General features: G+C 41.7%; 1 protein-coding gene across 3 annotated transcripts in view; it reads right to left on the minus strand.

The window, feature by feature from the left end:
• The window catches only part of INVS (inversin), a 77986-nt gene that overhangs the window by 11536 nt on the left and 54108 nt on the right, over positions 1–12342 (minus strand). For all 3 annotated transcript variants that reach the window (XM_030828925.1, XM_030828875.1, XM_030828807.1), the window contains one exon: positions 5834–6117. In XM_030828925.1, the coding sequence (XP_030684785.1) occupies positions 5834–6117 (284 nt within the window). The remainder of the gene's footprint in view (positions 1–5833; positions 6118–12342) is intronic.

Genomic DNA, 12342 nt, shown 5'->3' on the forward strand with positions numbered 1-12342 from the left:
TGGCGCATGCCTGTAATCCCAGCTACTCTGGAGGCTGAGGCAGGAGAATCACTTGAACCCAGGAGGCAGAGGTTGCGGCGAACTCTGTCTGTCTCAAGAAAGAAAGAAAGAAAAGAAAGAGAAAAGAAAGAAAAGGATATAAGAAAACATACCTATATCTGTTCATTTGTGCAAAAGAAATATAGAAAACATAAAGCAAAAACTAAAGAAATTGGTTACCTGCAGGAGTTGAGTGGGAAAGAGGTGGAAAGAAAGGAGAAATGGGAGCTGGATAGTAGAGATGAAGAGGGAGTGACACTTCTCTGACTCCACCTTTTTGTATAGCTCTGACTCTTAGAGCTGTTACAATGTATCACACATATGCCCCCCACCAAAAAAAAAACTAAAACTACAAGATACCACTACACACCTATTAGAATGGCAAAAATCCAAAATAGTGACCAAATGCTGGTGGGGATGTGGAGCAATAAGAACTTTCATTCATTGCTGGTAGGAATGCAAAATGGTACATCCACTTTGGAAAAGAGTTTGGCAGTTTCTCACAAAACTAAACATATTCTTACCTAAGATCCAGCAATCACACTCCTTTATATTTACTCAAATAAGTTGAAAACTTATGTCCATACAAGCTGCACACGGATGTTATAGTAGCTTTATTCATAACGGCCAAAACATGGAAGCAACCAAGATGTTTCTTCAGTAGGTGAATGGATAAACTGGGTAACATGCAGTTTCTGCCTTCTCTCAAGAGTACTGCTCTGAGAACAATATACATAAGGAAGATAGTCTAACCTACTGGAGAACAAAAGGCCATATAGAAGAGAATAGAGACAGCCAACAGCCACCACCAATTGCCAGATATATGAAGGCAGCCATCTTGGCCACATCTTGTGCAAATTCTATCAACCTCATGAGTGAGCCCAGGTGATCGAGAAGAGGAACTGCCCAGGTAGCCCACGGGACTGTGAGAAATAATAAACTTCTGTTGTGTTAAGCCACTTAGTTTTGGGAGTGGTTTATTATGCCACAAGAGATAACCAACACAGATATTTATATCTATAAAAGAGAGGTGCTGTCTTAAAATATAAAATCCAGAGTATTGACATTGGACTGGTTGGTGAGCAGAAGCTGGGAAGGCAATGAAGAGACTGCTGGTGAAGGCTCGAAGAGCAGAAAAGAAATGGCTGTTGGAATCCAGAGAGAAGTGAACCTTGTTATTCAGTGACAGAATTAACTGGCAAAATTGTCACCTGCAGTAACATACAAGATAGAAAATATACCTAATGGAGCTGTAGATACGGTTCAGGAGGTTTCCAGGTGGAATGTAGAACAAAATGTCAACTGCTTTTTAAGCTACATATGACAAAGTATGGGGAGAAAACAAATAAAATGAAGGAAAAACTGCTCCGTTTGCAAGCAAAATTTAGAGATAATGTAAAGATCCCAGGATGTGCTGGGTTAGAAAATAAAACTATTTTAACATTTTTATACTTTCCAGCCAGCAAAAGAGTCTCATAGGCCTCAGCATAAAGATCAAATCAGGGCAGACACAATGACTAACACTTATAAAATCCCAGCCCTTTGGGAGGCCAAGGCAGGTGGATTGCTTGAGTCCAGGAGTTTGAGACCAGCCTGGGCAACATGATGAAATCTCATCTCTACAAAAAAGAAATGCAAAAAAATAGCCAGGCATGGTAGCGCACACCTATGGTCCCAGCTACCCGGGAGGCTGAGATGGGGGGAATCACTTGAACCTGGGAGGCAGAGGTTGCAGTGAGCTGTGATTGCACCACTGCACTCCAGCCTGGGTGACAGGGTGAGACCCTGTCTCAAAAAAAAAAAAAGAGTATGGTTGTACAACCCTTTATTAAGACTCAAAAATATTTAAGGTGGTATATAATAGGCCCTCTCAGCTCGACAAAAAAATTTCTAAGAATCTCAAGGGCATTTTCCCACAGAAATCTAAGCCACTCAAATTAGAGCAAAGCTTGTTTGAAAAATAATGGATGTGGCTTTTGAAATATGAAATGAATCCAATCAGATTCACAGGAAACCCATGAAGTTTTTGAGATAATCGCATTATTGAGAGTACCACAAGCTTGAACTGGTGACATAGTTCAAATCAAAAAGAAGCCTTTGGGGCCCCAGTATCCTATAGTCAGGAGATAGGCTGAGAAAGCTACTCAGCTGCAAACATGGGCATTTCTTAGGAAAAGGAAGGACTTCTCAGAGAGCAGAGCCAAGAATTCAGGTAGCAGAGCCAAGAGATATGGAGAACAATGGAATAGGAAGCCACCAGGAGTAAAAGGAATATTTACCTCAGAGTAGGGGCCCTGGTAAAATGTGACCAGCTGGCTTTCAGAATTGCTACGGACTAATGGCTGCTATACGCCTCCTATTCCACCCCCTTTTGTCTACTGTGGTTATTCTGTTCCTGTCTCACCACTGTTTGTTGGGTGTGGGGGTGTTGATAATGTATCTTTTTGGCTGATTGGTCTCTGAATCAGAAAGAGTCCCAGCTGGTGAACCTGAACCACATCTAGTTCATGTCTTAAAATCCTAGACTTCAAGTGTGATGAGATAATCAGGATGCGATTTTGGGGTACTGAGATAGGGATGTATTAGTCCGTTCCTACACTGCTATAAAGAACTACCTAAGACTGGGTAATTTATAAAGAAAAGAGGTTTAATCAACTCACAGTTCCACAGGCCTAACAGGAAGCACGACTGGGAGGCCTCAGGAAACCTACAATTATGGTGGAAGGCAAAGGGGAAGCAAGCACCTTCTTCACATGGTAGCAGGAGAGAGCGTGAGCTAAGGGGGAAGTGCCACACATATTTAAACCATGAGATCTTGTAAGAACTCACTATCATGATCCAATCACCTCCCACCAAGTCCCTCCCTGAACACTGGGAATTTGGGTGGGGACACAGAGCCAATCCATATCAAGGAGTAAGAATATCTTGCATGTGGGAGGAATGTGAATAATCTGTGACCAAATAGGAACTATGACAGATTGTTTAATAGCCAAAAATTCCTCCCATCTTAGTATGCACAAAGGTGGAATCTATTTCTTGACATCGTTTGGTCTGGGATGGTCTCGTAACTTGCTTTGATCAATATAATGTGTGCAAATTCTAGAGTCTATTTCTCAAGAAGTCTTGTGGCTTTTATCTTTGCTTTCTGAAAATGCTGTCCTGAGACCACAATGTAAGGAAGCCAGTCTAGTCTGGAGAATGAAAACTGTATAAAACAGAGTCAAGGAATCCCATCTGATAGCCAGCATCAATTGCTACACATTCAAGTCAGTATATCTTAGACATGGAATTCCACTGACTCTCCACCTGAATGTAGACACATGAGTGAGACCAGATGAAGCCTGTAAACAAACTTCCCAACCAAAATAGAATCATAAAAATTAAATCGTCATTGTTCAAAGTCACTTCGTTTTTGTGTGGTTTGTTATACAGCAGTAGATAATGGAAGCAACCCTGCTCTTACAGATCTTGCAGTTTAGTGGAAAAAATGACAAGTAAACCGGTAATAACAGTAAAAAGTGATGATCTTTATAAGAGGGAAGTATAGGAGAAGTATGGAAGCAATAGCAGGAAACTATAGCCTCCTTTAGTGGGGAGATATTGGTTGAACAGAAGAAGAAACGTTATCCCTGATATCTAAAAAATAAGGTAGAGGGAGTGGCATCTGCAAAGGCCCCAAGCTAAGAAAGAACTCAAGGAAGTTCAACATGGCTGTCACATTACGGGAGCTTAATTAAAGCTGGTTGGATGAATAAATGAATGAATATGTAGCAAAGCATCATGAGTATATAATCCTTAAGGATTACACTGTAAAGTGGATTATGCAATTATATTCCAGAAATGTTTATAGTCATTTTACGTACATATATTTTTTGAGACAGAGTCTCACTGTCGCCCAGGCTGGAGTGCAGTGACGTGATCTCGGCTCACTGCAACTTCCACCTCTCAGGTTCAAGCATTCTTGTGATTCAGTCTCCTGAGTTGCATGCACCACCATGCCTGGCTAATTTTTGTATCTTTAGTAGAGATGGAGTTTCGCCAAGTTGGCTAAGCTGGTCTTGAACTCCTGGCCTCAAGTAATCCACCTGCCCCAGCCTCCCAAAGTGTTGGGATTACAGGTGTGAGTCACTGCACCCAGCCTGTAGTCATTTTATGTATACTTTTCTGTAGTTGTTCTTGGCAAGATTAATGAGTGGCTCAATAATAATAGTTACTGAAAACCTATGATGACTTATGGGCTATAACAAGTACACTACATGAATTATTTCTATCCATAGCTACCTTGCGGTGTAGAAAGTATACCCTCACTTTATAGCTAAGGAAGTTAAGGTTCAGAGAAACAGATTGAACTGTCCAAGCCCTGAATTCAGTAATCATGAAGTTCCAGAGCCCCTTTCTGAGAAAGTCCATAAGGTCAGGGCTATTTTCATAATAATACGAAGACATTATTTGCCTTTTTCACTGTGTTGGCATTTGCACTTAGATTTTGGGAAAGCTCCTACCATTCTCTAACTTACAAGAGTAGCTCAATGTGTTTAAATTGCTTCGTGCAAACAATAGGGTTCGTGCTGCACACCTTTCCTTCTGGGAGTCTGGAATTTTGGCATATGCTAGGCAGAGGGTATCTATGTGACTGACTCCAGATAAAAATCCTGGAGTCCTAGGTTCATGTGAGCTTTCTTTGTCAACAAAAAGTTGTCTGACTGGTTGTTACAGTTTATTGTAGAAGGAATTAAACGTGTTGTGTGTGACTCCACTGGGAGAGAGCTGTTGGAAGCTCGTGCCTAATTTCCTCTGGACATTGCTCCATACACTTTTTCTCTTTGCTCATTTTGCTTCGTGTCCCTTTGTTATAATAAATCCTAACTGGGAGTACAACTATATGCTGAGTCCCCCTAGTAAATCCTCCAACCTCACCAAACCTGGTGGTAGTCTTGGGGATGGGGATCATAGGGATCCCTGACACACAAGTAAACTCTAAATAGGATAAACTGCAAAAACCCATGCCAAGACACATCATATTAAACTTCTGAAAGCTAATGATAAATTTTAAAATCTTGAAAGCAGCCAGAGAGAAATGACATATTACCTAGGACTATTACTGAGAAACACCAATTTGAATGACAGTGGATTTCTCATCTGAAACCATGGAAGCCAAAAGGAAATGGCACAATATTTTTCAAGTGCTAAAAGAAAAGAACTGCCAGCCATGAATTCTATATCTGGCTTAATGATTCTTCAGGAGTCAAATAAAAACATTCTCAGACAAAGGAAAACTGAAAGAATTTGTTGCTAGCAGACATACCCTTAAAAATTGGCCACAGAAAGCTCTTCATACAGAAAGGAAATGATACAAGAATCTTAGAGCATCAGGAAGGAAGAAGAAACAACAGAAGAGCAGAAATATGGGCGCATAAAATGTTATTTCCTTTGTGAGTTTTATAAATTGTATTTCATGATTGAAACAAAATCTGTAACACCATCTGATACCTAAGCAATGATACTTAAAAGTGGACAAGATAAATGGAAGTAAGGTTTTCACACTTTTCTCTAAAAAAGAAAACAAAAAACCATAAATCAATCAAGATAGAATTTTTAAAAATGCTGAAGTAACCTACAGGAAGGGAAAAAAAGAGAACTGAGAACCAGAGGAAACAAGTAGAACACAAATCATAAAGTGGCGGTCCTAAGTGCTAATATAACAATTATCTTAAGTGTAATTGGTCTAAATACACCAATCAAAAAAGCCCACAGTCCATGGGCCGGCAGGAGATGACAAAGGCAATACACCTACCATTTGGCCTTCTGGAGTGTGTTCCCTGCAAATCTGAGGAAACATGCTGCTCCTTCTGGAGGGCTCTGCCTAGAGACCCTCCTGGAGATCCTCTGCTGTCTCTTGGCTCAGGGCCTTGTGCCACGTTGCCAGCAGGAGGCTGTTTGCTGGGGACCCGGCTCTGCCTGCTGGGCACATCCTGGGTGCTGGGCAGACAGGGAAGGGCCTGGGGTCTGCAGGAATCTGGGCTCCGCCTTCCTTTTTGCTGTTCTGCCTCTTTTCGTTTGTTTTCTTCCTCTCGCTTTCTGGAAGCAAAGCCAAAGAGGAAGAGAAAAAATTTAGAGTATCACCTGCTCAAGTGTCTGTGTGAGATTTAAATTTTAAGAGGAGCTACTACATCACAGGAGATACTTGGAAATTTGCATTTTCCAAGAGCAGACTTTTCTCTGGATAAAATAAAAACCATCTCTTTTACACCAGGCCTTATAGCCCAAAGGATGATGGAGCTGAAAAGTTTATAGATCAGTCTTTGTGCTGTTGAGACACATGACAGATAACCAGGCAACTTTTCTGTGTGAAACATAACACACTCTCAACGGTGCATATGCCCCAAGCTTATGTGTGATCCCTGGAGCTACCTGTAACTGCACCCGTTTTTCCTCGTGTTTCAGAAAGCACACCAGAATGCTACTGAGAATGACAGTCAAAGGGATAACCTTGAATCTGCTCTATTCATTTAAAAAAGCCCACTGGCAAACCTTAATGATCATATAAAAAGTCACTTGCAAAGTACCTTGCCAGTGATTAAAACACACCTGTGAGTTGCAAATACTGCCGTTGACAGCTCTAGCTAATGAGTCAAATCCACTCATTTTACAGATAAGACCCAGAAGGTAGGGTGATTTTCAAAAAGTCACACATAAGTAGCTGGTGGCAAAGCTGGAACCCTTGGGTAGCAAGAGAACAGACAAGGGCTGGGGAGGAGGAGCCCGTCTAAAGATGAGTAGCAGGGCGAGGCAGGTGGGTCTGAGGTGGCTCAGAAAGGTAGCCCAGGCCCCTAACTCAGGACAAAGGGGCCGAGTTAGGGGCAGGATTTGTTTGACCATTGCTGTTAACTTGTAGGGATTCCCAAGGGAAAGACAGGAGGAAAAACACTTAATTTCTGAGTCTCTCTCTGCTGGGCACTGAAGATACAGAAATGATGACCACAGATTTCAGGTCCTCCCCTGAGGAATCTTCTACCCAGAAGGGGACAGCCAGGAAAACAAAGACCTAATTTATGATGGAAGAAATGTTATATTTTGTATTTATTTATCTTTTTAAAGACAGGGTCTTTTACGTAGGCTAGAGTGCACTGTGCAGTGGTACCTTCTTAGTTCACTGCAGCCTTGAACTCCCAGGCTCAAGCGACCCTCCCACCTCAGCCTCCTGAGTCGCATGCGCCACCACATCTGGATAATTTTTAAATTTTTTGTAGAGATGGGGGGCGGGTCTCACTTTGTTGCCCAAGCTGGTTTTGAACTCCTGGCCTCAAGCTATTCCCCCCCCCCCCCCGCCCACCAGCTTTGGCCTCCCAAAGGGTTGGGATTACAGGTGTGAGCCACTGCTGCACCCAGCTGAAAAGGACTTTAGTTCTGTGCTTCTCACACTTTATTGGGCTGAATCACCTAGTGTCTTGGGTAATTATGGATTCCAACTTAGGCTAGGGAGAACTCAAGATTCTGCATTTCTAGCAAGCACCCAGGTGATCCAGCTGTTGCTGGCCCTCTGGCCACACCTTGAGTAGCCAGGCTTAAGAGCACAGGAAAGTCTAATATGGACTGTTCACTATACCACTAGATGGAATGAAACATACAATATGAAATGTGATCCTCCACAATGACACAAACTTTTTGTAAGGCCCACCTTGCTCACACATGAGCATGCCTTCTTTATAGGCAACCTGACAAATTGCAGGGCTAAGCATCAGACACGGAAGCATGAGACAAGGCGGAGACCCTAAGCCTCCAAGCAGTCATAGAATCCAGACTGCCATGGACTACGGCATTTGAAGCAAAGCTTATTTAGATCTCAAGCGACAGGAAAGCCCCAGCTGACATATATCTGGGTTACACTTTGATTTAAAACCTTGTCGACTTGTTAAATTCCCCTTCTGAAGCTCTTTCTTCCTGTATGGAGTAGCCCCTGATCTCAGGTCCAAGCTTGCTTATCTAATAGTTTTCTACTGAGTCCCATTACCGAGAACATGGCCAGATGGGTCGTGCTAACTCCTGTACAGCTCTAGTGTTTTTATTCGACTCTGGTTTTGTGACATCTTTGCCACCTGCTAATGACTGTGGTCTACAGGCCAGCTGGACAGCCTGTCATCTCGGAGCCTGAGATTCATACGGATGTGAGCAGGTGCCATTTCAGTATGATCTCTCTGGGACAAGGCTGCTTTTCAGAAGAAGACGGAAGCATCTGGGTGGCTGAAGTGCTGCTAATAGATTTAATAGCCTTGCTTCAGGAAGACAGAGGAAGTGCTGCGCTTTTTATCAGCACCGATGAGCAGGGCTGTTTTAAGAGAATGATATTGGCTCTTTAAACAGACACATGTGGGTGGTTGTCTGGGTTGGCACCTATATGGATCTCACTGCCATTAAGGGGGACTCTGAGGCGATAAATTAGACTTTGTTATTTGAGCAGTCTCCTCTTTCTTTTTAGGAAACCAAACAGCTCTCTTGTTCAATTCCAAGAAGCCTCTCTGTAGCCAGCCCCGGGGCAAATCTTACTGCAGACCTTCCTGGGCCTTCAACAAAGGCAACCACATGAGGAACAGGGCATCCAGCCTTTTAAAGTGATCACGACATCCAGAAAGCAAGAGGGCTTTGGCTTCTGGAGATTGCTTTGGAGGGGGGATACCAGAGGGGTGATTTTTCATTTTGGTAGAACTAAGTAAGCAGAATTAGGAGATAGAATGCAATCATCTGAATGAATAATTAGCCCCTGGTCTAAATATAATTATATATATAAATATAAATATAAAATATAAATATAATTAATGTTTTTTAAATTGATGCATTTTGCATTAAAAAAAATCTACCAGGTGGCACATGGCCCACAATCATGAAGTTCTTCAGACCAGTGGTTCTTTGATGTAATAGCAGTGATCACTGGGAAAAAATGGAGTGGGATTAAAACTGGAAACTATGCATAACCTGTATCCTATTTTATCTATATTGCTGCCTTAAAACTAAAGCAGCAGCAGCAACAACAACAACACACACAATTCAGCTTCTGAGAGTTGAACATGACCCCACATGTATGTGTCTCCCTGGGGAAAAGGTCCAGAACCATTGCTCATAGTGTAAGAGTTTGAAGAAACCACTTTATTGAGGGTGACACCCTCATTTGGTAGATAAGAAAACAGGCAGAGAGATAAGGGACTTACCCAAGGTTACATGGCAAACTATAGACAGAGCCAAGATAGAACTCAGCTGCTTTATCTCCTGGTAAAACTCATCCCCAGGACAGAGTTGTTTTTAAAAATTTCACCTAGGCCGGGTGCGGTGGCTCACGCTTGTAATCCCAGCACTTTGGGAGGCCGAGGCGGGCGGATCATGAGGTCAGGAGATCGAGACCACAGTGAAACCCCGTCTCTACTAAAAATACAAAAAAAATTAGCCGGGTGTGGTGGCGGGCGCCTGTAGTCCCAGCTACTCGGAGAGGCTGAGGCAGGAGAACGGCGTGAACCCGGGAGGCGGAGCTCGCAGTGAGCCAAGATTGCGCCACTGCACTCCAGCCTGGGCAACAGAGCGAGACTCTGTCTCAAAAAAAAAAAAAAATTTCACCTAATCTTCTTCGATTATTTAAAAGATTAATTGGGTCATACAAAGAAGTTGGGGATGCCACTTCAAACTAACCATTAGCAGCATTTAAAAACGAGCTTTTTTATTTTTAGAAACAGGGTCTCACTCTGTCACCTAGGCTGGAATGCAGTGGTGCAATCATAGCTCATTGTAACCTTGAACTTTTAGACTAATTTTTTAAAAACAATTTTGTAGAGACAAGGTCTCCCTATGTTTCCCAGGCTTGTCTTCAACTCCTGGCCTCAAGTGATCCTCCCACCTCAGCCTCTCAAAGGGCTGGGATTGCAGGTGTGAGCCACCACACTCAGCCATAACTAGCTTTCAATGTAGTGTTTAGTCCTTAGCTCTTAGATTCAATAATTGTCCTGAAATTTAAATGTTTTTTTCTTAAGTTATGATGAAATATCAAAGATCTTTAATCATTAAGGTGTGCTATGTTATAAAGATCTATTTTACTTGTTAAGTTTAGAAAAAAATCAGAAAAAGATTATTCTAGTTGATATGAAAAATTTAAAAAAGTTCTATGACACAGCAAGCAACATTTCTGTAGGAAAATTATTAACATGGCAGAATATTTGTGGATAAACTAGTCCCACCTTTCACTCTCTTTTTTTTTTCCTACTATGTGAAGAGAAATTGGCTAGACAACAGCTTCTAATGGGCTGCCAATTTAGTCTGGTTTGTACTGTCTCTTTTAGAGCAATTTCTGCAGCTCTTCAGAGGCTTACACGATAAGAAAGTGAGAAAGTCAACTGGGAATCAAATCTTTGACAACATCTGTTTCAGGTCCTGTGCTCCACAGGGTGAAGAGGAGTTTCCAGACTATCAGCTGATGGGACTGGGGCTGTCTACACAGGGAAGAAAAGATCTACAGGACACAATGCTGCTTCACATTGCTGGAGGGCTATTGTGGGGCAGAGATATTCCCCCAAAGCTCCCTAAAACCAAGTCTAAGACCCACAGATAGAAATTTTTACAAATTACTAGCCTGGATGAAAATTTAGCAAGAAAAGGGCTAAAAAGAAGGTGAGTGATCAGAAATTTTAACAAATTTTAATAAAAGCTGATCAAGGGCAGTAACTTAAATGACTCGAGTGTACGATGTCTTCAGCATCTCAGGAGTGGGTGTATCTGCACAATATGGCAAACTCTCGACTCTGGCCCTGCACAGTTGGAGTTACGGAAGTTGATATTTTCCTACCCCACTATGTGCCTTCTAAATACTGCAACCCACAAGAGAGTTCTATTTGCCCACTTTTGACATGAAGAAATTAATTCTATCAGACACTGCAGAAACAGGCAGGCTCTTTCCCATCTCATGAATATTCAGGTTTCCATTGCCATGAATACAAGACCTAGTGAGGTCTGAGAGATGTGATTAAAATGCTTCTACAGAAAAGAGAAGTCTAGTTAGTGTGTCCTGTTGTACTGATTTAACCCAGCTTTGCCTAAATGCTGCCATTCTAGTTAATTGTCCTGGTGTAGGCTAGGGACCAATCAATATTTGTAACTTTCTCAAGGATTTAGGAGAATATTGGTGTGCTCTGTTCTGTTAGTTTTGAGGGTAATAGGAAGAGTGTTATTGAATTATATTATAGAATTGATAATGGTGGCTTGGCACCACTCTCTTAACAACGAAGGGGATCAACAGTGGCATAATTGAATGATCCAGATGGTTATTCAATCAGATGGTTGCTAGCATCTGGGGACAGCCTCTAGCATGGGCTTGGCTGGTAGGAGGATTCCCTTGAACCAAGTAATGGTAGGTAGCTTGGCCTTGAGACTTAGATTCATGTGCCATCTCTCTTCCTTACTAGCTGTGTGACTTCAGGCAGGCTAACCTTTGTGTGCCCATCTCTGCATTTATGAAATGAGATTAAGGACAGCTGTCATGTCTACTTTTTAGTATTTATCTATATTTGTAATATCTAAAATCCACATTATTCAATCTGGCTTCCATTTCTTATGGGTATGTTTTTGGTTCCTAGAGACAAATTAACGTCAACTATTTGGCTAAGCTTCCTTATATCTTCTAAGCAAGAAACAGGTATTTACCTGCAGTTGTTCTTCCCAATATTCTCTAAGTCTGGCAGGCATAAGACTTGTAAACAGTTTGAGTCTAAGAAGTTTACAGAATCATGGTTTCATGTTCAAGTGCAGACAGCGGTGAGCCCCTTTGCTCTAGTCTTTCTTTTTAAAATCAGAACACAGACTGTTATAATCTGTCAAATGATAATTTTCTCATGACCAATATTCAGGGAGTTGGAAAACAAAATGAATATATAAGTGTCAAAGAGCATTGTGAGGATAAGTGGTATATAATGTGTTTGCTGCCTTGAGCAAGGCAAACAAGTTAAAAGTTGTACACTTACAGAGAGTCACAGTATAAGAACTGAAAGAGACCAAGAGAGTATTTGGTCTAACCTTTCTGTTTGACAGATGGGGAAACTAAGGCCTACAGTGATCAATGACTTATGTAAGGTTTTAGACTCTTTGTAGGGGAATTTACTGAACATTTATTTATTGAATGCTTACTATATACCAAACATTATAAGGTACTAGAAGATGTGGAGGTACATAACACACAGTCCCTGTTCTCAAGAAACTGACAATCCAGTCAGGGAATCAGACCCATACACTCCTGCCAACAGTGAGTTCTAGATGTGATGAGTGCTAAAGGAG

Source organism: Nomascus leucogenys, chromosome 1a, assembly GCF_006542625.1.
Source record: "Nomascus leucogenys isolate Asia chromosome 1a, Asia_NLE_v1, whole genome shotgun sequence".
NCBI classification, from domain to species: Eukaryota; Metazoa; Chordata; class Mammalia; order Primates; family Hylobatidae; genus Nomascus; species Nomascus leucogenys.